Below are 25386 nucleotides of genomic sequence, written 5' to 3' on the forward strand. Positions count from 1 at the left end.
AAGGATAGACGCTGAAACTGTTACTGATTTGCCGCTACTACCACTTTCTGACCAGCAGCACACCACCATGTTGATGTAGATGTGTTTTTCCTGCTCTCTAACCACTTTCGTTTCCACCGTTTATATTCTTCTTCTGTTGTAAGGTCGTATACAGCGAATACGATTCGTTTGACAGTGTCGAGAGAAACGTCGAAAATGTAGAGAAATTCGGATGCAAGAGGGTGATTGTCTATGGAACTTACATGAGTAGTGGAGACATATACAGCTAAATAGACACACTTACTGAGCCTGAATGATTTTCTGACTTGTTGAATTGGCGTGAATCCGCTAGTTGACATGATGCTGGATAACTTTTGCGCAATCATGGCATCTTGATCATTTGCTGCCATGATTTTCTCGACTAGAGAAAGATTAGGGTTAGATTATCACATTGGATTGTCTGCGTCGAGTGTGTATACTTGCTAGCCGCACCAAACTCTTTCACTAGGTCATCGCCATCATCCTGTGCATATCCAATTTATTATGTGATTCATTCAACAACGCATAAGCCCATGCCGCAATGCTTACCACCATCTCGACTTCTAGTAATTGAACGATGCCATTTGGCTTTGTTACACGGAAAACTTCCTTCATACATTCGGCATACTGAAACTTGTTAAAGGCAATCAAGAACATTCTCATATGTACTAGATCAAACGTATTATCCTCGTAAGGTAGGCCTAATGTGGCATCATGCTGGACAAAAGATACATTGGCAGGTCTGATACACTGTGGAAATAAAGAAACTTTGTCTAATCCTATAAAATGAGTTGCCGGATGTTCGGTCGCCATGTCCTGTACAGCAGTGTAACATCAACAATGTTAATTTATATCATAAATGAATGAATGCGAAGAAGAACACAAACCATCACCCAGCCACCTGCACCGCAGCCAATATCGAGCACTTTTGTATTTGTTGATTCGAAATCAATGCGTTTGCCAACCTCTTTGAGATAGTTTCTACAAGCAGTTTTGTTTTAGAGCTTTAGTATAGGTAAGGCTGTGAAACTTGATGTGCGGAACACACAGAGAGAGAGAGAGAGAGAGAGAGAGAAACTACAAATATTTACCCGTCAAACAATGCCTTGAGTGCAAATTGATTCTGGTAAAATGTATGTATGTATCAGTAAATCAGCAACAGTGTCAACGGGAACCCAAAACATACAGCATTCATTCTGTCATCTTCTGATTTCAGTGTATCGTAAGGCAGGTCTCTCAAGTCCAATGATGTGGACGATGAAGCTTTAGGAAATTTATATTCATGGTCTTGCACTATAATACTAGAAGATTGATACGATTTTTCAGCTGATGATTTATGGAGATTTGAGATTGTCGGTGATGTCGCCGACATGTTGTTTTCTACTGATGATGGTTTTCTAGTTTTCCTCCTGTTGCGCTTAAGTTTTAAAACGCCATTGTGGTTCGTTATCGAGATATTTTGGCCCATGATTTCATAAAGAAAAAGAGAGAGAGAGAGAGAGAGAAATAAAAGAAAGAGGGAAATCTAAAGCGTATCCTTCTTCTTGTGTAAGGATAAATTATACAAATTGTACTCTATACTATGTTCAAGTAGGACACAACCAGAAGCTCTCCTGTGCTGGGGAAGTCTATTAGTCTTTAACATACGGTGCACGGACTCGATATTCGTTTCAATACCTGTTGTATAAGTCCTGCCCTTTCTATAGCGATTAGCCGAGTTTTGTCGGCCATTCATTTGATCCAAGATACTTTTCTCGCCACTGCCAATGTAAATCTTTCTTCATTTGCTAAAAAGAAGAAATCGATCTTGGAAGCATTTCTGTATATTTGAGATGCACTTGTTAAACTCAACCTATTTTGTGTAGCCATGTGTAAGTTATTTCCATGTACACTCACTCCATTCGACATCTTATTGCCTTTTAAAAACACCACATTCAAGTGAAATGTGTGACAAAGACGAGAACCGATATCAATGTTAAGATGGGCTTTATTAGGATGTTATGTTGCGCTGCTGGTTGTTGTGGATGCTTAAATAAGAAAAAAGAATAATTTTTGCTTCTATTCATGAAAAAAAAAGGGGGGGGGGGTAATCTCTATAATAATGTGGTGCTTGTGTGTGTATAATAATATAAAATAATATGTTGTCTATGAATGATGATGTTCACTGCTATGCTGGTGCAGGTTTTGGTCATCCATCGTTGTGTATCCATCAAACATGACACTACTCAAGTCTGACCCTCCTCCAAAATTCTGAAAGTTGTTGTTCAGTAGGTCTTGATTGTTGTACATGAACTGTGAACCATCAAATTCAGGGTTCGATGTTGCTAAAAATGACAACAACTCGTCTGCAGATTTATCTTGAAATTCCATGTCGCCTTGAATATACATGTTAGGTTCCATGTTCCTTTTCTCTCTCTCTCTCTCTCTCTCTCTCTCTCTCTCTCTCAAAAGAACTACAAACCTTGCTGTAACATGAGTTCAATCGATGGATCGGTCCATTCCATGTCGCCTGTGGTATTGTTGTTGTATGTAGGGTTCTCTGAAATCTTTTCCAACTGATCAAATGGATCAGACTCGTCTTCTCTATCTGGCGTGGCTAATGCAGAGGAAGCAAAGGGAGCATAAGACTTCTTTCCAAAATTAAAGCCTCTCATTACACGGGGTTCTGTTTGTTTTTGCATCTGTTGCTGCTGTTGATCATGTTGTTGCATCATCATCATGTCAAGGCTTCCAGTTGGCATGGAAGACGAATAAAGATCTACATTTCCTGTCGCTGACAAGTTGTTGTTGTTTGTAGAGGCAACTCTGGGTGAACTGTAAGGTGCAAAACGGCGAGATTGCTGCGATGTCATGGGGGGCGATCCAATGTGCATGTCAGCAATAGAACGGTTGAGTGAACCAAGCCCCACGGCAGTCGGTGAGCTTGACAAGTCTGGTAGTGAAGCTGCATGTTCCATCATGGGCGAAGAGAGAATAGGGCTACTACCTTCTGCCAAGAACGAGCCCGAGGAGGGTGTTGTGCTTGTGGTTGTAGGCTGTGCATTACGATTGGCAATAGGGATACCATTTGCTCTTGCATGTTGAATCATGTCTCTTTCCTCTTGCAGTCGCTGTACGAGCATGGCTTTTTTACCGGTAGCTGGCTTTCCTCGCTGTCTCAACATGTCCTTCAGCTCTGATACTGTAATGTCCTCGAAATCCACCTTGACAAGTTGGTCGTCCAATCGCTTTTGACGCTGTTCAAGATCAAATGATTGAAATGCGTTGGCTCGATGCACTCGTTGTATTTGAATGGGCATTGTGCGAGCCATGGTGGCTGTGTTTGTACTGTTGTTGATGTTGATAGGCATCGCCATGGCTGCTGCTGCTGTTGCTGATTTTCCAGCGCCACCCACGTTACCATTGCTATTGTAACCTGCTGTACCTCCTACTACCTTAATCTTACCAGGTTCTCGGATGATTCGATTGGATTTGCTCGATGTTGGATCCAGCGAAAGCTTTCTTCGTGAGGGTCCAGTGCCGTCTGTGAAGGAAGAGGACAGGAAAGATCGTTGTTCAGCATAAGTAATAGGCATGGATGTACCCGTTAAATCATCTTGTGGTTGTTGCTGCTGCTGCTTTTGGGATTTCTTTGCATAATTGACACGAAACCTTGCTTGAAGTTCGTTGAAACGGCGTTGGTGATCAATGCCTCCTGTTGACTCGGAAGTACTACTGGGTGTAGAAGAAGATAAGGGTATCAGGGATGCACTTTTGCCAGAAATCGATCTTCTATTGTTTTGACTATTTGCAAAGTTGTTTTTTTGCTCTTGGCTTGTAATCAAATTAATCGGCTCCAACTGCGGTTTTAGTACAGTGTTGCTGCTAACAGAAGAAGGCGTATTGAACATGGCGGATAAGTTTGAATGTGGAGCAGTAGTTGTTGCTGCTGCTGCTGCTACGGTGGATGACGGTGAAGAGGATGATGTTGAAATGTCCTTATCATTCTCCAACATCATTTTGTTTGCCTTCTGCTGTTGCTCTTGCAGCAGTTGCTGTTGTCTGATGAAATTTGGGTCAGAAAACAAGATGGCTTGTTGCTCATCATTTGACATGGTTCCTAACAGCATGTTTGGATCCAAATGAGCGTCCGAAAACAAGGCATTGTCTTGATCGAAAAAGTTGTAGTCATTCAATTGCTGCGAAAATAGCATGTCTTGATTGTTGGAAGGTGAAGGAGAGGTATCATTCTGATATGATGTGTTATCAAATGACTGAGAGGGTAGACTTTGACTGAAGCTTAGAAATGGATTATTCATTGTGGAAGTATCGTCAAAAGAGTGTCCAAAGAGTGCATTCTGTTGTTGAGGATCGTCTTTATCTTGATTGTAAAAATACATTTAAGAGAGAAGGGGTTTCGGAAAAGCAGGGGTGTTAAGTAGGTTGGTTGTGTATGATGATAATGAGAGTGTAAAAGGAAAAAAAAAAAGAGAGTGGAGAAAAAGAGATGGGTTTCTTTTTTTTTTTTTTCGTGGGGGGGTTAATAGTAGTTTCGCTTTTTGGTGCTATGTGCAGAGCCACTTTAGGCAAGAGATACACTCTATAGTGCATATGTCATTATGAAAAACGTTTGAAGGTATGTTGCAAGGTAACCAAATAAAGATTTTTTAGTTTAGAACGGCACTTGGCAGAGGTAGCCAACGAAAAATTCTATTTTACCATTAATATTTGTATGTGAAATGACATTTTGACGGCATCATGTCTCAAAACAAACTACGAGCGGTTTCATGCTTGTAACTCGCCGTTGTCATCATATCAAATATCTTAAATTTTTATGAAACCTTACACAATCCACATCACATGGATTGCCATCCTTCCAAACTGCTTCCATGAAGGCTATCTACAGATGTAGATCTGCAGATAAATAAGCATTTAGCTGTAGATTGTATAGCTTTATGGCATCTTTGGCAAGTCCATACTAAATATGTCTAGAAATAAATATCTACGCATGTTGATGAGTAGCCTTTCATCTACCATTCGATTGCGACACTGCCTTAGAGGATGAGTCCATCTCGAGATGTAATGCAGGAAAGTCTATTTCAAGCGATGACACTGGATGATAATCTGTATTACTTTATAGGATATATGTGAACAGCAAAAAGAACAGGATGATGGTGACAAAAATCTTGATGATCAAAGCCCTGTTTGTGCTTATATTCTGATAGTACTTGAGTAGTTCGCTCTGAGCTCCCAGCACATTCATCTCGATGTCATCTGTATTTTGATCGATTCTGCAAACAAGAATTTAGTAGGCTTGCTTGATCTTTCACATTGACAAACCTACCTTTGAATAGTCTCTCTTTGTTCTGCCACCATGGTAGCTAGCTGCTGAAAGATGCCACCCAATTCTGCAATGGTACTTTCAATGGATTCCATGGCATTTGTTCTTGACTCGATTCTTCTGTCATTACGCTCCAGCATTTGTTGTTGCTGTTGCTGTTGTTGTGATATCATGGGAATACCTAGTGATTGAGGTGAATCGTCATAAGTAGGTACTGTGGTGGGGTTGGGCGAATCCCGATATGAATGTGCATTGACTCGTCTGCGTGGTTGTGGTGAGGAGGATGGTTGCGCTGCTAGTGTGTCAATACGCTGTGCTATTTGTCATATATCCTTCATACCTGACGCATGATTGTGATGGACAACCTAGATCTCTTTCATTAGCAGGCTATGCACTCACTTGATCAAAACATGGATCCACCTTACCTCTGCTTCCAATATATCTTTAAAGCCCAATGATGTATCTGCTAATTTAGATTGAAGAGACATGATGACATTGTTTGAATGTTCTGAAGCTTGTTTCGAAGTTGATCTAGTGCCATTTTTTACAGATTGTAATATTTTAAGTTGATTATTCAACTTTGTAATGTCTTGTTTCAAAGATTGCTGTAATGTCTATAAGATGCGAGTTAGTATCAAATGTAGTTTGAAAGAAAAAAAAGTTGAAGCTACTTGCATTCACTTCAGTAGGATTATCGTTAAACCCGTTGTTTGATCTGGTCACTATACATTTCCACACATATGAGACGCCTACACACTATGTTGTAAATACTACCAACTTACAGTATGTGAGCTGCTCTAGCTTTTCCGAAGTTGCTGCAATATTGCGACCTAATTGAGCAGCTAATCTGGAGAATTCTGAGCGTGTTTTTGTGGTTGAGGTGCTTTGTTTGCCTATGACAGGACTATTCCTGTTCTTGTTGTTGCCTCTCTTCTTGATACGTTCTGCAAGGGCGTAGAATTCTGCAGTTCTATCCTTCATGTTCATGGCAACAAGTTGAGGAAACACAATCCAATTTAACGAAGAGGCGAAATCTCATCCGTCGTTTTTAATTATCGAAAAAAGGGGGGGAACTAAGTCACTTTGATTCATGTTGATCAATGCTTCACAATGCTCCTCAAATGAACAGAATAGAGTAGTTTTACAAAAGTAAAGTGTTATGCATGCATTGCCCTGATACTTTGACCGAGAGTTATTAGATGAATTTCTAAAATCATCAAATGAGAAAAGTATTTTACTCGGCAACCTCCTTGCTACTACGGTATTTTCGGCTATATTTGAGTGCTACATGGTGTCAAAACCACTTGCTTTGGCAACTATAATACTGAAAAGTGTCATGAAAAACAGCTCTTTTATAAAATCTAGGTGTCAAATTTGGATGTCAAAGACTCGAAATAAATAATTGGCAAAATAGGAGCCAAAGTAGCACTCTTTTTTTTTCACTTTGGCTGGTATTAAGCAGCGTTTTGAATTAAGCCTGCTCCCATTGTAGAAAAAAAACCACTCTGTGGATGAAGCGCCTGTTGTAGGTACTCTGTGATTTGGTTAGTATTTGCACTTTAATATTCTCAACCTGTATCAGTATTGCTAAAATAGATTGTTGGTATCTTTCTCCTCATTACTCATCGACATCGTTCTCAGCAAGCCCAAATACAACACTCCCTAATCAACCAAAGTGTCCTCTACAACTTTTAATTCATATATAGTTTCACTCAACTATGATATTTCAGACCATCACAATTCTCAACGTACATACGATCAAGCTTTCCTGTATGCCATGAGTGAAACAGACAGAAGCCGCCACTCCAAGAAATGAGCATTGATGTTAGCAGGTTTTTATAATGGAGTGCCTGTCGCGTTATCAGATGAGGATGGTAACGAAGTGGATGTAATTGTGTCACCAAGTCGCATTGAGCAACTTTAAACAATGCTTGAAAAGTCTCAGCAGTTGACTTTAAGGCACCCAGTTCAAGATGTACCTCTGGTCTAAAAGTTTCCAACTTGCGATACTGTTCACAGCATCGGTGAATTTGGTGGGATATCCCAATACCTATCAAAACGATATTATATTGAATTGAACAAGGATATAATTGCAACATTGAACCAAGATTGGGAGATCAAGCCTAACCAACGATTCATGATGGCAAGAGGGTTTATTTGGATCTGTAATGATTGACTCTGAAAATCATCGCAGTTTGCTTGTTTTATCATTAGAAGTGTATGATCGTGACCCTGATATGCTTTTGAACGTTTTTGCGTGGCAATCTATTCTGTATCAATGACATCGCAACACCCACTTCCTGAGTTGTGGACTTATGTCGTTCGCAACAACAAGAAGGGCAAACTACGACAACAACAGCAAAATGTTTCATTCAACCCTACGTTGATCACCCCTCCTGCCGACTCGATCCAGAACGCGTCTGCAGCTAACACCACTCCTCCCAAACCTATTGCAATGGTTCGACCATTCATGAATGGTATAGAAGAGGACTCGGTATTCATAGACTTGACTACAGTTAAAGATAGAACTCTTCTGGACAAGGCACTTGTCAAGTTCAATGAAGAGGCAGAAAGAGATGATCTGTATGAGGATTTTCTAGGATATCGAAAACAAACTAGACACTACCTTGGTCACCAATTCTTGGAAACTCTTTGGCTACCAAATGCAGCTGGCCGAAAAACTCTCATCGAACAGGGAATTACCTTGGAGGATGGGACCTACCTGAAGGGCTTTCCCTCTTTTACCGAAGATGCCAACATTGTGCGTATCACTATGGAGAAGCTACCTTTTCTTCCTGCTGTCCAGCTGAAGAAAGAAATGGCGGAGCGCTTCTCTTGTTTTGGAGACGTATTGGATCATGGTATTTTCAAGACAGAGACTGGTATCTTTCAAGGTGAAGGATATGTCACCCTCAATCTCACCTTATCCAATGTTCCTGGTAATGAATGTATGGATTCACATGAAGCTGGAGTTGAATGTAGTGGACAGCGACACTTGGAACCTCTCAAGAGAGTTATCATTTGGGACACTCGCTCGAAGGAAGATGACCAGCGACAAATCCTATTACAATGGGATCAAATGCCAGCCTTTTGCCGCCAGTGTCAGAAACCTGATCACTGTCGTGCTGACTGCCCAGACTACCACAAATGGGCAATATGCTACCACTGCAACAAACGTGGACATGTATCGAAGAATTGTGATAGAAACAACGCAGAATCGGTACCTGCAAAGGTTCGTGCTGTTGACAGAACTTCTGCTAAGCCCAAGGAACGAAAGGGAGCCAAGCCTACTCTTCCAAAGAGGGCCGATTCTGAACGTCGAAGCAAACCAGTAGAAGACAAGGATCATATCATGCAGGATGCTCCTCAACCTAATGCTGATGCACCCTCCCCTGAAGCTTCTCAACAACAAACCAAAATAACTGGAGATACCATTATGGAAGAGAACAACACGAATACAAAGTTTTCTGATGCGGATGCATTAAACAGTGTTTCCAAGGATGTGCGCAGATCTCATCCTGAATTTGATCCCTCGAAAGCAGCGAAGAAGTTAACCCGCCAGGAAGGATCTTTAGATATCGGTTATGCCAGATATCAACACGCTGAAACCTCTAACCCCCACAGTGATGCCAGGCGCATGTCTGGTGATGATACGGATACGATTGATAGGAATTTGACACCACCTGCACCTCCAGGTTCACCACCTTCCACCAATCTTTAAATATGAATAATATCCACTATCAACTCAAAATAGCCACCCTCAATTGCCGTGGCTTAATCAAATCAGAAAATCCCAAAAAAAGACAACAATTCATTCGATATCTTCGAACACTAGAATATGATATACTGGTGTTACAAGAAACACATGCTACAAACTCAACATCAATTGACATACTCAATAATCATTTTATCAGCAAATCAAGTCTCTGGACACAACATTGTGGCATCATAGCCCTCAACAAACATTTAACAATTAATCTTATATCGGAAGGCATCGATGAGGGACGCTATATACTAGCTTCTGTTCACCTAACTCGCGATATACAGGAATCTACAACTACAACACCAATTGCAACTATTCTAAACATATATGGTCGATCATCGCTTCCATCAGCTCGATCAGCCTTTTATACAGAACTCCTTGACATACCCATTGTTAAGGATACTATTACCAACACACTACACAACACTTTTATTATGGGGGACTTTAATTATCAATACAAGGATCGAAGGATGGACGGAACATTGTCTAGCGCCCCTAAGGAATGGACGGATCTGTTAGATGACTACTACATTGACATTTTTGGAGATGACAAACAGATAACATGGCATAGTGGGAGAAACTCGGCCATCTTGGATTATGTGTTTTGCAGCACGAATGCTCATCATCAAATTCCTAGTATCCATCAACAGTATCTCTCTCCAGAATGGACGGATCATGAATTATTAGGCTTCACTTTCAAGTATCAAGACAACAATGGACGAGGACCTGGCAGCTGGAAGGCTAACCCATTTTTGGCTCGCAATCGACAGTTTCGCAAGGCATTAGCCGAATTTCTCTTGGCTAATGAAGAGCAATTTACACTAATCAAATCCTTTTCTATTCCTCAACAACAGTGGGATTGGGTAAAAGCTGAAGTCAAGATTTACATCAAGTCATTTCAATTAGAAGATCTGAATTGGAGGAAGAAACAACTGCATCAGTTATTGTCCAAGCGAAACAAGATGATGAGACAACACAAGCATAGAGGTTTGGTTTTCCAAGGCCTAGATCATGTCAATACTCAAATCAAACTACTGCAACACACTATAGCGGAAATTGAGATTCTCAAAGCCGGCAAGTTTTGGAGGGAAAATGGTGAGAAGTCTGCTGGTTTCCTGAAGAGGAGAGCTTTGGCCAGAGAGAATCAGCGCTCTATCACTGAATTGAGGGACCCCACTACTGATGAACTCTGTCGCGATCAACAGGGTATCTCCACCATAGCGACTAACTTCTACTCTACTCTATTTACTCCCGACCCAACTGATTCAGTAGCTCTTAGTACCTTGATCCGATCCATTCCTGGTCATTTGAAAATCTCTAGTGAACAGCAGGAATCTCTGATGTTATCAATCGACATGGAAGAACTCTTGGAAGATAGCAAACACACCCGCAGACTCAGTAGCCCTGGCCCAGATGGCCTGCCTTACGAGATTCTGTACTTGGTTTTGAAATATCCTCCGTTGCAGGCCCTTGTCACCGATGTATTCAACACAGCTCTACAGAAGGGTAAGTTTCCTAAATCTTGGAACGAAACCATTATGTGTCTTTTGTACAAGAAAGGCGATCCAACTCACATGAAAAACTATCGACCTTTATCCTTGGCCAACTCGGATTACAAGCTTTTTACTCGATGCATCAACCGGCGTATCATGGACGTCTCTACCCAGCTTATCAGCCGCCACCAGTTAGGATTCATTCCAGGACGATATATTGCTGAAAATGGTATGATTTGTCAACTAATCATGGAAGACGCACAATGAAAATGGACAGTTGCGGAACAACGGGACGACGATCCTACATTTGGCTCTTTGGATGCTGATATTGGCCTTCTCCTTGATCAAGAAAAGGCATATGATCGTGTAAATTTAGACTACCTTCGGCACGTCTTGCTGAAATTTGGCTTCCCCCGTCCTTTGGTGAAATGCATCTACAAGTTAATGGGTGACAACCTGATTCGCATCAACTTCAATGGACACTTATCGTCCGAAGTGGCGAAACTGAGAGGTTTGAAGCAGGGTGATCCACTGTCTCCAATCCTATACAATCTAGCTTTTGAACCCTTCTTGTTGGCCATTATTAACGATCGTCAATTCCAAGGGTACCTTATGGGAACTGAACGAACCAAGCTTCTTTGTTATGCTGATGATGCCTTGGTATTTGTCCACGATTCTGCTGATCTCGCTCGGTTGCAAATACATATGTCCAGGTATTGCGGCGCTTCCAATGCCAAATTCAACTACGATAAGGTGGAGGCTTTTTCGGTATCTGGCAGAGATACATGGGATATTTGGGAGACCTCGTTGGCTCAAATCCACATCAATCATCTACATTCCGTCGAAGACGATGTACCTTTAATCTATTTGGGGTTTCCTTTGGTTCAAAGTCGTCTCCAACGTGTCAACTTCATGGGCTCGCTGGTAACAAAGATCAAAATTGCCACTCAAATACATTCTACTCGATCACTGTCGGTTGTCGGTCGAGCTACTGTCTTGAACTCTCTTTTGCTCTCCAAACTTTGGTACATCCTACGGGTTACTCCGTTGACTCTGGCAGACTTCAAACAGCTGAGATCTCTTGCCATACAATTTTTGAGAAAGAACATATTCCCCGTCATCCCATGGTCTGTCTGGACTCTCCCAAAGGAACTAGGTGGTCTCGGGGTGATCGACATCCAGCTACAAGCTTCGGCGTTGTACTTTCGATGGTTGCAACCTTTGTTGGTGTATGATCAATCCACCATTGATGCCCATCCTGTGTCATCTCTTCTCAGCCATCACATTCGAAATGTTAACAACTGCCAATTTCACCAAATCCCTTTGCTTTTTCCCTCGTCTCGTTCTCAAGGGTTACTGAAACAACGAACTGGCACTGTGGATATGATATATCGTGCTGTTGATTATCTCCCTCGTTCTTTTGGCTCTGCCCGCATTAATACAGCTACTGCTATGGCGTTGCCACTGCAGGCTGCAGTGTTTGTCCCTCCCTCCTCCAGCTTCGTGCTTCCTCTTCGTGTCAAAGAAATGATGGTGGCCGACGTTTTTCAGTATGATTCCCGGCTCAATTTCGTCCATTGGAAGGATACTCGCGACCCCTCTCTGCTCACCTGGAAAAGAACTCCCTCCACAGTGTTCAAAGGCCTAGCGACAGGGAAATTACAGTTTCAACCTTACTTCGAGCCAGTCTGTAGCCCAGCTCCTTTAGAGGATTCAGTCGTCTCATTTGCTCCTTTGATTGAGCAGTTTCGTCTCCTTGATGATCAACCTCTTGGTAATGTTCAGGCCTCGGCTAAGGCATTTCGTCAGGCTGTCCTTTCGTCTGTGGTCTCTCCTTTGGCATTGCGCAAAATCTCTGCGTCCAGCTGGAAATTTTTTTGGTCCCTGTCTCTTACCACTGTCCAACGTAATGTGATATACCGTCTCATTCTGGGTCGAATTCCTCACCGTCGATTTTTGCATTTTATTATGCCCAAAGTCTTTGTGTCTCCTCTCTGTCCAGTTTGTTTGTCTATGAACGATTCCCCAAGTCACCTCCTCTTTCATTGTCCTTCTAAAGAGAAAGTTTGGCAGGGAGTCATCTTCGAGTTTCTGTGGCCTACCACCTCGATTCTAGATATTAAAGAGGCTCTTCTGCAACTTGATTTCTCCAACGTTTGGTATTGCCAAATTGCTGGAATCAAGCCTTTCCGAATCCTCATCATCACCCTTGGTCAACTGTGGCTTGCCCACATGAGGTTCATCTATGACAATGTTCCTATGGACCATACAGCGATATTGGCCAGTATTCGAACCAGTGTTCGTCAGACCATTGCAGAAGATCAGTGCCATTCCCTCCTGTAATCCAAAGCCAATTATTAGATAGTTTTTTTTTTTATATAAGTTTAGTTTAGTATATTATTCTTCATATTTTAGCTTATAGTTATCCAATTCTTTATCTAAATTGCACTCGCCTCTTCACTCTGACCTATTACTCTCAGTGTACGCGAATCAATCAATAAACAAAATTTAAAAAAAAAAAAGTGACCCTGATATTGATAACCGTGCTGAACAACGAAGCTCTATTGGATCCACCCACCTATCAACATTAGTACCATCCTCAGGCAACAACGATTTCTGGATAGGTACTATGCACCAGTTAGAAGGAATAAACAATGCTATGAAGCTTATACTTGGTGTCCTCCTCTTCAATGCCCTTGTAACCTCTAGCGTACGTATTGGCAACTTGGTCGATCATCCGGAATGTGGAGCCAACACTATGAATTTCGTTATACCTCCACAACCCAATTCGAAATACATACAAAATCTACCTGGACTCCCAATCATGGTCTGACGCTTTGGTGTTTGACAATACTACCAACTTAAATTCCATTTACACACACTCAAGACTGATGCAACTTTGGCAAGTCAAAACAAAATTCCGCGAAATTGGTACATACTGTTCATCAAGATCTTCATTGTTCCATGACTATTTACAACAGCCTATGACTGTATTCACCTACGGGATAAGTACCACATCGATCAACTCTGGAGCCTTGGCTTCTACCTTGGCTACCTCAGTCATGAAGGATGGTGAAAATGCTCGTTTTAGATGGTCAGAATAGCACCAAATAATTGCTCTCATCTAACAGTTACTTATTGCGACCATTGCTCAACTTTTTGGGGATCAAAAAAAAAAAACATGAACAAAAATCGACCAAAAAGCATGAGGTACCCCTCGTGATTTTCGGCGAAAATCAAACAATCGCGTTTTTGGCCTTGGTAATGAAGACTTTTACTATGGTATATATCTTGAATCAAAATGTTTCTATCAATCTAACGTAACCCCTGATATCATCTTTGTGGGACCTTGATATGTATAATTTGGACTTTTTGGCCAAAAACCTCTTTTTTAAATTTTCATAAATTGCTCAATAAGTTTATTCAAAACATCTATCTTACTTGGTATCATTGGATGTGTCTTGAAAAGTACTTCAAGAAAGCTTAAAGAAAGATAGGATAATTATCGTATTTTTGTAGTCGAATCTGGTAAAACAGTTTCAATCAGGTCAAAAAAAAACCACCAAAATCTGGCCAATCTGGAGTAGACCAAGAGTCTGAATTGGAATTATTTTTGGCGGCTGGTGGGGCTGTGGCAAACTCAATGCCCTTCTTATCATGAAGACAATACAGTAATAGCTGCTTTTGAAGCGTATGGAAAGTAGGTGGCAAATCATAGCACTAGTGTTAATTATGTTATTTTCTTGCATTCTTTATTTAACAACGTTAGTCTGGACATTGACGATTCATGGGCTGCATAACATGTCTGCAGCATTAAGTAGGGGAATTTGGATCATAATCAACATTTTTTTCAAAAAGATGGTCAGTTTCGTTAAACCGGGTGTTATCAATAATATCAACTTTGGAACAAAATAAACATTAGTTCCACGTTCTTTAGTATTTCAAACAATATGTTATCTAGTTTTTTTTTTTTTTTTTTATTACGACGGGGTTTTCTCGATGGTCGAGCACTTTTGGTGTTGTTGTCTCAATCGCAGCTGTTGACTAAATCTCTGAGGCTCTGGGTTGCCGTTCACAGAAAATGTTGAAAGCATTGAACAGAGGAAAGACGGTAAAAATAAAAAGTAGTTTTTGCTAATTGATTGTAAAATCATTAACGGGAGCATGCTTAATCCAAAAAGGCTGCTTAATACCAGCCAAAGCGTAAAAAGAGTGCTACTTGGTTCCTAGTAATGTCCATTTATCTCGCCTTGTCAACATTGCTCAACACTTTAAAAAAGTATTTTGAAAAATGCTTGAATAAAGTCCCCCCCCCCTCCATGTATTATTCAAAGGAAATTCCCTACCGAATGTAGTTTGCATTTGGAATATAATTAATGAAGTCCATTTTTATTAAGAGTTGTCGTCTAAATACTTATTTCATAATCTTCTCAAGTGTAGCCGAAAATACTGTAATGCTTGTGATCGCTCTGTCAAAATTTTTCTGATTTCAAACGAAATCGTAGCAAAAGTGTTTTAAGGTCTTTTTCTGCTTTATTCTCTCGCTTTATGATGGACACATTGCAGGATGTTTTTCGAGGGTCCTCTGCCAAAGAGATTGACTACATTCAATATGCAGTGTATCTACCCAAGAAAGGCAATGAGTCAGACATGATGGACTCTCTCAAAGATGCGTTAGACATGATCAACTCACATGTGCAGCCCATCGTCGATGGCTACCTATGGCAGAAGGATAGATTCCATCTGTCTATAGCCTACGATCAAAAACAAGGTACGTCCAGATGAAACGTCAATGTGTGACCCTCTAGATTAATACCACTCGATGTTAGATCCATCCTATCCATTCTTATTTGGTGCCTCTCGCTTTGGCGATTGTGTCAATGATGAATGGTTTATTGTATATATCCTCAAGACAGTATCCAGCTTAATACCAGAATCAGTGATATCACTTGTAGATAATGATGGCGATGTCTTGCTGATAGAAGCAGCCCTAGATATTCCAGCCTGGTTAGATCCCTCCAACAGTCAAAACAGAGTCTACTTGTATAACGGTCAAGTGCATATTATACCATTACCCACATCACCAGCCGATATACTGCAAGCCACTTCTGGACCCTTGATGCGACAAAAAGCAATTGATTTAATACGGTCCAACAGTAAAAGCACGCTGGCATCACCAGCCATTCAACAGGCCATCATGGACCGTATCAGCGATTATCCCTCTGCAGCATTGAAGGAGATCCATCGAGCTGGCTGTATTCTACCCAGCCAAGCAGCATTTGTATTATTATCAGAACCTCAACTCATCACATTAGCTATTGAAGCGTTTTATCTCAGAGACCCCATTTCCCTGAAAGCATGCGCCACCATGAAGACATTTTCACCGCAGTCAGGATTAACAGAAACTGTTATCCAATTCACAAAGACAACGTATGCACAGACTGTCAGTCAAAAATTCTATGCACCCAAGCCATTCCGATTGCCCTCTGTGAAGGAAAAGAAACAATTCAAGTTTGCTGAATTGGGAATGAAGGTCGCATGTGGATTGGAAATGCTATACCACAACAGCAACAGTGCATCAGATCACGCAGATAACGACACGATTGACACATACGATTTTGAAAACGACAAGAAATACACTGCTTACGTGGCGCATTTAGTCAAGTTGGGCTACTTTAGATCAGAAAAGAAGGGATCTCAATTGTATGGACTGCTTGATAAGCAATCCAAAGAGCAATATCTGGAATACAGGAAGAAGGAGCAAGATCAAGTGGGTGAAAAGTACATTTCATTGGATGATTTGGATGTGGAAGCTGAAGAGACGACATTTGAAGGCAGCAGCCATGTGTTATCAACGCCTAGTCAGAGTGTCAAGCAGCGCATCGATGCATTACTGGCGCAATACTCTCAAGAATCCCTGAACAAGCTACTCAGCCTCAACCTGCATGTGGAAGACAGCGATGACTGGATGAATGTGGACCCTCAGCAACTGGAAGAATTGCTCATGAAACGAATGGGACATATGAATCAAAGCATGATGGCTGATTTACAAAAGGACTTTGGCGGCAGTGGTGATAAGAGCAGGGATGAATCAATGGATTTAGAAGCCATCATGTCAAATCTCGAGCATTTTGTGGAGAACAGTAAAAGTGGCATTGACGGCGTGGAGTTTCCCAATGATACCAGAGATGAGGATGATGAGGATGACGATAGCGACGACGACGATGATGATGATCAAGGTGCTATTCAGTTTGATATGGACAAATTCATGAGCATTTTGAGAGGTGTTCCTTCTACAGACGGGCAAGAGGAGGAGCAGGAACATGATTTATCCCATGTAATGGACGAAATGGATCAAGAAATCTACAGCCACGACAAGATCAGCGGATCATTTGCTAAATTAACAACTGCCGAGTCAAACGAGGGCGAGGAGGATGTCGAGGAGGACGAGGAAGCACCGGTGGATGTACAGTTGAATCTTGTAAAGAACGTTTTGGAGAGCTTCAAGAGCCAACAGGGTTTACCAGGCCCTGTAGGTAACATGTTGAGTCAATTTGGATTTGTGCTTCCAGGTGATGATGAGCAAGGAGAATAAATTTTAGAGTTGCATTGTACGACCTCTTGATGAATGCACAAATAAACAGTCTAAATATATGATTACAAGCAAAAAAGCATTTTGGCTTGGTTTAATAGTAAATAGTAAGAGGCTTTTTTTTTTTCAAAAAAAAAAAAAAAAAAAAAAAAAAAAAAAGAAGGGGGGGGGGGGTGGGTAATAATAATAACAGGAATAGTAGTAATAATGTGCTGTAAAATAGACTCGTAGTAGTAGGACATGCTTAATTAATGTACAAAGTTTGATTATTTTTTTTTCTCTTTTTTTTTTACTCTGTCAATGTGTAAATTGACCTTTGTCTCTTTCTCAGCTCCTTTTCTTCCTTTTTCTTTTTCTTTTCAATAATGGCAAACAGGTCGTCTTCATCAAAATCAGAGTCTGATTCAGAAGTTTCATCCAGTGAACTTGCATTATTCGACTCGTAGGGCTGCTGATGCTGCTGTTGTGTAACAATTCGAGGTGGCGTCGTTGTTGGAGTAACCACAGAAGACGATAAAAACGTTAGAGTGTGATTAGGTACTTGTGGTTCATTCTGAGTAACCTGATTGTAATTATAGCTAGAAAATTCATCCGATGCTAAGCGGCGGTGCTGCGTGGGAGACGCTTGTTGTGGTGGAGGTAATTGCGATGATGTAAAGTTCAAAAAGGAAGGGTGGATCGTGTGCATGGATTTACTGGATCGATGGCCCACAGTGTTCTCTGAAGAAGGTGGAGGCGTTGCTGGCTCGTAGTAAGAGGAGCGTAAGGTGGGATCAATGACTCTGGGTCGACTTTGTTGAGGAGGTGGAGGCGGAGGGTTTGACAATAAATCTGGTGTGGATGTCGATCTATTCAAGTAGCCATTAGACATTTTGAATCCACCAACAGGAGGAAGGGTATTGCGTTGATGGTTGTCGACGGGTATCATGCTGTGATGACTACTGCTGCCGCTGGTAGCAGATGTCATTGTCGTTGTAGTGGTTGGGCTTGTGCCTGCAGAGATACGACGATCCATGGTGGATTGAGACATCCAAGACGACATGGATCCAAGTGACCCGTTTGAGCCTGATCTTCTCACTTGGCCACCATGTGTAGCACCAGCGTTGTTGAACGTGGAGTGTCTCCTAAACTCCAATTCCTCTTGCTGCTTGATCCAAGCATCGTCCTCCGTCTCGCCTAATTGCTCGTCGTCGTCGTCAATCTCATCGCTAATCATCATTTCACCCATATTTTGTATTATGTCTTCATCGTCATCGTCATCAATGGGCACATCAGCACGAGGCCATGTACCAATAACCAACGGTAATTCTATCACGCAAGTGGGTGTTTTCTTTTGGTCTGTGAACACCTGTGCGCGAATCTTGTAATGAATACGCATCACTTTATCCTTGTATCGAATCGTTGGTGGCGTGGGTCTGATTAACAACTGACTGGTGATGGATTGTGAAAAGTTGTAGGGTCCAATGATGTTCAAATCAAATTTGTTTGATTTGAGAATATGTTCTTCATCCAGTGTATTTCTATGGGGAGGGGGGGAAAAGAGAGAGATTAAACAACCACGCCCTTTCTCTCTCTCTCACTCTCACTGCAAGCTGCTTACTTTGCTGTGGATATCTTGACTTTACGCACCAAATCGACTACCAATGCTTCCTTTTTCACAAACGTCTGAAATGTATTCACAACAATGTTCACAGGAATCGTCTCTCCTCTTGTAAAACCTGTTCTCGGTACACTTAGCTTGGTATGGCATTTGATCTGCGATGTTACCACTTGCTTTTGCTTTTCAAGTGGTCTGGTAAAGTTATCCTTTGTGACATCCACATACTCCAGCACAAGCACAGGATATTCAATCTTTGGACAGAGGCTTTCCGGCATCATGGGTCGATCCAAAATGGCTGTTAATTTGTAGTAAATCTTTGCAATCTTGTTCTTTCCAAACTGTGTAGATGAGCGCGTATTAGTAAAGAATCCATTTGCTGAGAGATAACAGACCAAACTTACATCCATGGCACTGGGTAAATTATCAGGCACGACGAATTCAAAGGGAAAGCTATACGTCTTTGCTTCCAATACTTTGGATTTTCCGTCATTAATTGGTAGTGATTTACTGGTTTGAAATAGTGGGATCACTTCTTTGTCTTTGACTGATATGAAAATGGCACCTGAAAATTTAACAATAATAGGGTTTGCCTTGATGGAGCTTTTTGGTTTCACTATGACAGAGCCTTTTTTCATATTGTTAATATAACATGGCAGCTCAGAATGTCGATTCTCTGCCAACCTTTGATGGTCTCCCCAGGAAAGTAAAACTTTTCCTCTGAAAGTGCAATGTCAATGACTTTGTTCGTCTTGGATCGAGCTCTCATTTCCACCACTTGTTGTGTATGAAAAGAAAAAAAGAGAGAGAGAGAGAAATAAAAGAGAACAAAAAAAAAAGGGTTTATAAATAGATGGTAAAGGGAATTTCAATCCATTTGAATCTCACCATTCAAGCAGGTACAATACGCACACACACACACGCACACACTACAGCCCAATGTGTCACGATATGGGCTTGTCCTCTTTATTTATTTGAATTTAGTAATATGCACCAAGGAGTTGAGGATCTTCTTGTCGCTGCTGATAGTACATGGTGGAGTTGGCAGACGTGATTTTGGACGATGATGGATGCCAAGCACAAGGATGCAGCAAGTGGCCATCGTTATCAATAAGCGTTGTTGTGTGTATTTTAGGAACCGTCAAATCTAAACCTTCAGCCCAGAAATCTCGATGATTTTGCCAGTGTATCCAGAAGCTGTTGGGCGGTGGTAATGTGGGTATCAGTGAGAGGATGAAATAAGCAAATCCAATGGTAAATGCAATGATGGCAACGATAATGTTGAATGCAATTTCGCACATCACTATACAACCAAGACTATAGCATTCCGTTAGCCTAATGACAACAAACGCGGCATGATATGTATATACACTACTCACAATAACATCAGCATGCCCTTACCTCGATGCACAGTTAGAAACCCAAAGTAGTTTTGTATCCATGCAGGCGATGTGAACTCATGCAGGATTAGTAAACAACACATCAACCTATATACATGTGCGTATTAATATGCCATGTTATAGCATGAAATGCAGTGTATACAACATGAAATTACTTGCGTGCAATAGATGGCTTCAATAATTTCAGCAAGTCTCCCTTGTTTCGCTTTAGTGATCGAAGCAGCAAACACCATCAGATAAGTAACCATGTTGACCACATTTAATGTTAGGTAGGCAATGTTTTCAAATTTGGCCCTAGAGATTCTTGGGAGTTTTTTCTTCATGGCTGTAAAGAGGGTATAAGATACATTGAGCTATGAGAAGAAGAAGTAGTAGCAATCAAACCAGAGCGATCTCAAGAGAGGCCGAATAGGTTATATATATATACGGTTTACTTGGATCGATAGCAAACAAATGGACATAGTTAAAAGTATAGTAAAAGGGTCCAATACATCTTTTCCTTTCCATCACGTATTATTGTTTTCTCTTCTCCATGTCTCTCCTTAATCCTACTTACAACAAGAACGACATTGCTGCTGCTGCTGCTGCTGCTACTCTGGTATTGCTGTACCTCATTTCCCCCCCCCCTTGAATTTCCTTCTTCCATGTGTTAAATATAGGCTTTTGCTATTGCATTCGGAAACATTTATTGTTTGTTACGTATTCTCTTTCAAACTATGGGAGCTTGTTCATCCATGGTGAATAGGAGGATATTTTAAAGCACTGCTATTGCATATACATGATGTCTTCCTGTACACATTGTGCTATAAACATCATCGGAGAGCTTAAAATAAAGTGTGATAGCTTGCTTTGTTCTACTGTATTAGGTCTTTCAGATCAAGGTGCGTGTGATTTCTAGCTTAGAATATGCCATCTGTACAAGTTTGTTCAAGCTGTCGTCTACTGGGTCTTCCCAGCTTCCCAGTAATCGGATATGCTTTGTTTCGTCATATAGCTTACTCGAATATTATGGAGAAAGTATCGTCGAGGTCAATCAGCGGAATATAGACCTTGAAACATCGAACAGAGGACAAGGCTCAAAACATGCTTATGAGATCCTGAGTAAGGAAAAAGAATGACAGGCCTGAAATCATACCAACGATGATGCTTACATTCGACTCAACCCTTAAATGAGACGGGAAGCTAATTGTTGATGAGGATGGGCGCACTCAGAATTTGCCAAGTGTCAACGAGATTGTACTTATCATTCGCAATGAGTATTCTGATACAAAGTTTAAAGGTACTCTCTTCACATACCATAGCAGTGTTTCAGCCAGTAGAAAAAGTCTCTTTTGAACAAACCGATGAAACACATGCTGCCTACATGCTGTGTTGAAATGCTGCAAGTCATGAATAGGAAGTTGCGATTACATGTACTTTGATGGTAAGCTAGGCTGACCAGCGTTGTCAAATATGAAAATTTTCAATAAAAGAAAAAGAAAGTATTCAGTCCAAACGATAGTCCTTTCAAATCTACGATCATCATTCAATCAGCATCCTAATCATCATTGTCATCATCTGAAAAGCACTTTGGTCAGCCAACAGCGCCGCCCGTTGCTGCCAGATACATTTAAACTACGTTTATTTTCTCCTGCTCAAGATTGGCCACATTTTGTTCTTTTTCGACTTCTTCAGACTATTTTGTAGGATTCGACTATATAAACTGTAATAATTTGCCCGTGCTTCCTATTACAACCTTGGAGTACTTTTCAAGGCGCTTCCAATGGTGTTAATTGTAATGGGTATTTTGACTGAAATCATTGAGCAATTCAGTAGAATATGAGATTAGGTTTTTGGCGAAAATATCAAAATTTTGCATAGGGGGGCCTCAAAAAAGTAGTTTCAGAGGTTGCTTTGGATCGAGAGAAACATTTTGATGTAATACATACCATAGTAAAAGTCTTCATTTTCAAGGTAAAAAAAAAATGTGATTGTTTGATTTTCGATGAAAGCCATGAGGTATATACCCCTCATGGTTTTTGGTCAATTTCTGGCCCTATTTTTTGGGTCCCCAAAAGGTTGAGCAAAGGTGTCAGGAAGTTAATGCTACTCATGTACAATTGTTTGGCGTCATTCTAACGGCTTAGAGAGCTCTGCATGTTGAAATATGAAGGCTTGAAAGCTGCCAAACTTGGTTATATTTCATACATTTGCTTGTCAATAGACGGTTTTTTTTTTTGTTGTGATACAATGGCCTAAAGGCATTGTATGCATTCATCTAGATTCAGAGCATGCTGTTACAGCCAAATATTCAGCTGAAGATGTCCAGGTTGTGTGTCACTGTCGTTAAGAGACGGATGATTCTCGAAGAAAGCCAGTATTGAGCAAAGATTTTTGAATAGAGCATGTTGAAACCTGCTAATTACAAGCGATTACGAGTGATAGATTGATAGATCAAATATCTGGAAATGTTGCATTTAAAACCGCTTGATTATATCTTGCTTCGTTATGGTTTGGCAAAGGGTCAAAAGTTTGTTGCGCACTTTTCGAAAAAGGGGGAACAGCTTTTCCAAGCTCTATGCGGATGCTAAAGCCTTCCTATTAGAACGAGTATATGCCCATTTTCAGAGGTTGCTAGGGATATAAACGGACTTTCAGTCGCTATATTGGTTGTCAAGTAATGAGAGCGAGGAGAGTGTAAAGCAGCCCATTTTAAAAAAAGAACGCTATTATCTGTTCATCTGTCAACTCAACCTACTATATTTTTTTTTATTAGTTGAATTTTGCTCCTCTGTGCTTGCTCTACAGGATGAGACTTTGTTCGAGTATCTACGATGCTTTCTTTCAAAATTTGGTTTTACAACCCCCCCCTTCCTAGGGTGCTTGACACAACAATGTTTGAGAGGTACCTGGGGTCATACAATTAAAGTGATCCGACTTATTCTCCAAGCGTACAGTATAATATTAATTCATGCCCAGCTTTCAGGCATTTCGAGGGCGGCTTGATCTAATGGCGGATCATACATGATAGTGAAAGGGAGCTCAGGTTTAGTAAAAATCACCTCATCCTGTTAATGAGCCATTGCTGCATGTATGCCTTGGTTTTGAACCTCTGATTTGATGCACATCTCTTTTACTCAGATCCTCTTCCATTAGACTTAAAAAGACAATCAAACCATTACACAAAGGTTACGCTCTAAGCAGTCTTTAATGCTACTATAGACTGCAAAAACGTCATTTTGTCGGAGAGAATGAGTTTTGTGCATTGAATGCCTCAAAAAGAACAGAAAAGAATGAATGTATGTATCACAAAGCGCCTTCTTTGCTTGTACAGTTGATTGTAGAGTTGTCCTCAGGCAGAAGGATGAGATAGTGTTAATTTCATATACTGGCTATGATATAATACCAAAATTACTCCACATCGTATAGCAGGGGTTATCGTCCCTCTTTTTTTTTTTCTTTTACTTGCACAGCATGAATAAACGCAGACATGGCCGTATTATAGCTGCAAAATGCCACTGCTATTGACCAACGTCAAATAGCATAAAGCGCATTTTACCCGTACAACCAAAAAAAAAAAAAAAAAAAAAAAAAAAGAACCTTGGACCTAAAATTGACGTATGCACTCCTTCTGCAAAATAGCCCATGATATATACCACGTTAAACCGACAATGCGCAGAACAGAAACTTTAAAAAAAATGAGGTCAACTGAGTTTGGTATTTTTTTTTTTTTTTTTTTTTCTCTTTTTCTTTTTTCTTTCGTATTTTCATATTTTACAACATGTCACACCCACAAGATATTCATCCTTTTGCCCAAGTGGACAATGAGGAATACAACATGCTGATCAGTGAGCTAAACAGGCAAGTAGTTGAACATCAGCCTGAAGATCTATTGCAGTTTTGTACCACCTTTTTCTTGAAGAAATTGGAGGACGAACGCGCTGAATCTCGCCAATATGACCAACACCCTCTTGGTAAGTTTGGATACATGTGCTGTAAATGACAAGAGCTGAATATTGCTGCTGCAGCTACAAGTCAACAGCATCAAAGCCTGGGCCCCGATTTCCACCCATCTCTTGACGAAGACATGCATGACGACGAAGAGCGAGACACAATTTCCGATGATATGCCATCCTTATCCGTCCCACCTCCCAGTCGAGGTCGCCGCACCTCTGTGAGCGCTGAATCGATGCAACCCTCTCACAACCAAGAAGATTTTGTCAAGGTTGTGATCCCAAAAAGCGATGACCAACGTGCCCGCATTCGCAATGCTATTGTCAACAACTTTTTGTTCAAGAATTTGGATGAAGAACAATACACAGATGTCGTCAATGCAATGGTGGAGAAGAGAGAGCCTGTCAATACACATGTTATCGAACAGGGCGCTGTTGGCGACTACTTTTACATTGTCGAATCCGGCAATTTAGACTGTTTCATCAATGGAAAAAAGGTAACTTCCTACGGCCCTGGTGGTAGCTTTGGTGAACTGGCCTTGATGTACAATGCTCCCCGTGCTGCCTCCATCATTGCTGTTACCGATTGCGTCCTGTATGCATTGGATCGTGTCACTTTCCGTTCCATTCTAATGGAAAACACTGCGCGTAAGAGACGTATGTATGAGCGATTCTTGGAGGAAGTTCCTATTTTCAAGTCCTTGGAGATTTATGAACGCCACAAGATTGCCGATGCTCTGGAATCCGTTAACTTTAACGACAAGGAAATTGTGATCAACGAGGGCGACTCTGGAGATAACTTTTACCTGATCGAAAGCGGCGAAGCCACTTTTTACAAAAAACTGCCTGATGGTACTCAGCAAGAAGTGATGGTGGGCAAGAAGGGCGATTATTTTGGTGGTAAGTTTTTCAAGTGATATCAAGTGACAAACACATATTGATCCGTGCATAGAACTTGCTCTTTTGAATGATGAGCCTCGTGCTGCCACTGTGATTGCTCGTGGTCGTCTCAAGTGTGCTACACTTGGCAAGAAGGCATTTACCAGATTGTTAGGACCTGTCATGGATATCTTGAAGCGTAATTCCGAGAATTATCATGCTGTACTCCAACAAGTCAATCAATAATTTCCATTCTCATCTCTTGTATTTTAAACCAGCGCATGTTTTTTTTTTTTTTTTTCTAATTTTCCATCATAAAGGATCCTCGCATTACGTGGTTGCCCTTTTGTCTTTCTTTTTTTTTTTCTTCTTCTTCTTCTTCTTCTTCTTTC

General features: G+C 40.9%; 9 protein-coding genes across 9 annotated transcripts; 4 read left to right on the forward strand and 5 right to left on the reverse strand.

Moving 5' to 3' along the window:
* Positions 1 to 20: 20 nt before the first annotated feature.
* ATC70_005179 (uncharacterized protein) lies at positions 21 to 1390 on the reverse strand (the record flags this gene model as incomplete). Its single annotated transcript, XM_064824476.1, has 7 exons — positions 21 to 229; positions 284 to 400; positions 463 to 502; positions 568 to 834; positions 906 to 999; positions 1110 to 1141; positions 1205 to 1390. 7 exons carry the CDS (start codon positions 1388 to 1390, stop codon positions 21 to 23), a joined length of 945 nt encoding a protein of 314 aa, XP_064677412.1.
* Positions 1391 to 2163: 773 nt separating this feature from the next.
* ATC70_005180 (uncharacterized protein) lies at positions 2164 to 4397 on the reverse strand (the record flags this gene model as incomplete). The annotated part of the gene is made up of 2 exons (XM_064824477.1): positions 2164 to 2393; positions 2480 to 4397. 2 exons carry the CDS (start codon positions 4395 to 4397, stop codon positions 2164 to 2166), a joined length of 2148 nt encoding a protein of 715 aa, XP_064677413.1.
* A 734-nt stretch (positions 4398 to 5131) lies between these two features.
* Positions 5132 to 6325, reverse strand: ATC70_005181 (uncharacterized protein; the record flags this gene model as incomplete). Its single annotated transcript, XM_064824478.1, has 6 exons — positions 5132 to 5288; positions 5342 to 5630; positions 5679 to 5703; positions 5764 to 5952; positions 6014 to 6060; positions 6121 to 6325. The coding sequence occupies 6 exons, from the start codon at positions 6323 to 6325 to the stop codon at positions 5132 to 5134; spliced, it is 912 nt and encodes a 303-aa protein (XP_064677414.1).
* A 1291-nt stretch (positions 6326 to 7616) lies between these two features.
* On the forward strand, positions 7617 to 9059 carry vps16 (Vacuolar protein sorting-associated protein 16; the record flags this gene model as incomplete). Its single annotated transcript, XM_064824479.1, has 1 exon — positions 7617 to 9059. The coding sequence occupies one exon, from the start codon at positions 7617 to 7619 to the stop codon at positions 9057 to 9059; it is 1443 nt and encodes a 480-aa protein (XP_064677415.1).
* A 476-nt stretch (positions 9060 to 9535) lies between these two features.
* ATC70_005183 (uncharacterized protein) lies at positions 9536 to 12937 on the forward strand (the record flags this gene model as incomplete). The annotated part of the gene is made up of 2 exons (XM_064824480.1): positions 9536 to 10823; positions 10872 to 12937. The coding sequence occupies 2 exons, from the start codon at positions 9536 to 9538 to the stop codon at positions 12935 to 12937; spliced, it is 3354 nt and encodes a 1117-aa protein (XP_064677416.1).
* A 2205-nt stretch (positions 12938 to 15142) lies between these two features.
* On the forward strand, positions 15143 to 17189 carry RPS18_1 (ribosomal 40S subunit protein S18B; the record flags this gene model as incomplete). Its single annotated transcript, XM_064824481.1, has 2 exons — positions 15143 to 15365; positions 15424 to 17189. The coding sequence occupies 2 exons, from the start codon at positions 15143 to 15145 to the stop codon at positions 17187 to 17189; spliced, it is 1989 nt and encodes a 662-aa protein (XP_064677417.1).
* A 286-nt stretch (positions 17190 to 17475) lies between these two features.
* dpp4_2 (Dipeptidyl peptidase 4) lies at positions 17476 to 19552 on the reverse strand (the record flags this gene model as incomplete). The annotated part of the gene is made up of 4 exons (XM_064824482.1): positions 17476 to 18706; positions 18787 to 19124; positions 19188 to 19411; positions 19468 to 19552. The coding sequence occupies 4 exons, from the start codon at positions 19550 to 19552 to the stop codon at positions 17476 to 17478; spliced, it is 1878 nt and encodes a 625-aa protein (XP_064677418.1).
* A 211-nt stretch (positions 19553 to 19763) lies between these two features.
* Positions 19764 to 20506, reverse strand: ATC70_005186 (Ion_trans domain-containing protein; the record flags this gene model as incomplete). The annotated part of the gene is made up of 3 exons (XM_064824483.1): positions 19764 to 20100; positions 20163 to 20270; positions 20343 to 20506. The coding sequence occupies 3 exons, from the start codon at positions 20504 to 20506 to the stop codon at positions 19764 to 19766; spliced, it is 609 nt and encodes a 202-aa protein (XP_064677419.1).
* Positions 20507 to 23943: 3437 nt separating this feature from the next.
* Positions 23944 to 25240, forward strand: zuo1 (Zuotin; the record flags this gene model as incomplete). The annotated part of the gene is made up of 3 exons (XM_064824484.1): positions 23944 to 24136; positions 24191 to 25015; positions 25068 to 25240. 3 exons carry the CDS (start codon positions 23944 to 23946, stop codon positions 25238 to 25240), a joined length of 1191 nt encoding a protein of 396 aa, XP_064677420.1.
* Between the last annotated feature and the right edge of the window lie 146 nt (positions 25241 to 25386).

The sequence above is a fragment of the Mucor velutinosus genome (genome assembly GCF_035048745.1).
Source record: "Mucor velutinosus strain NIH1002 chromosome Unknown tig00001542, whole genome shotgun sequence".
In the NCBI taxonomy this organism is placed as follows: domain Eukaryota; kingdom Fungi; phylum Mucoromycota; class Mucoromycetes; order Mucorales; family Mucoraceae; genus Mucor; species Mucor velutinosus.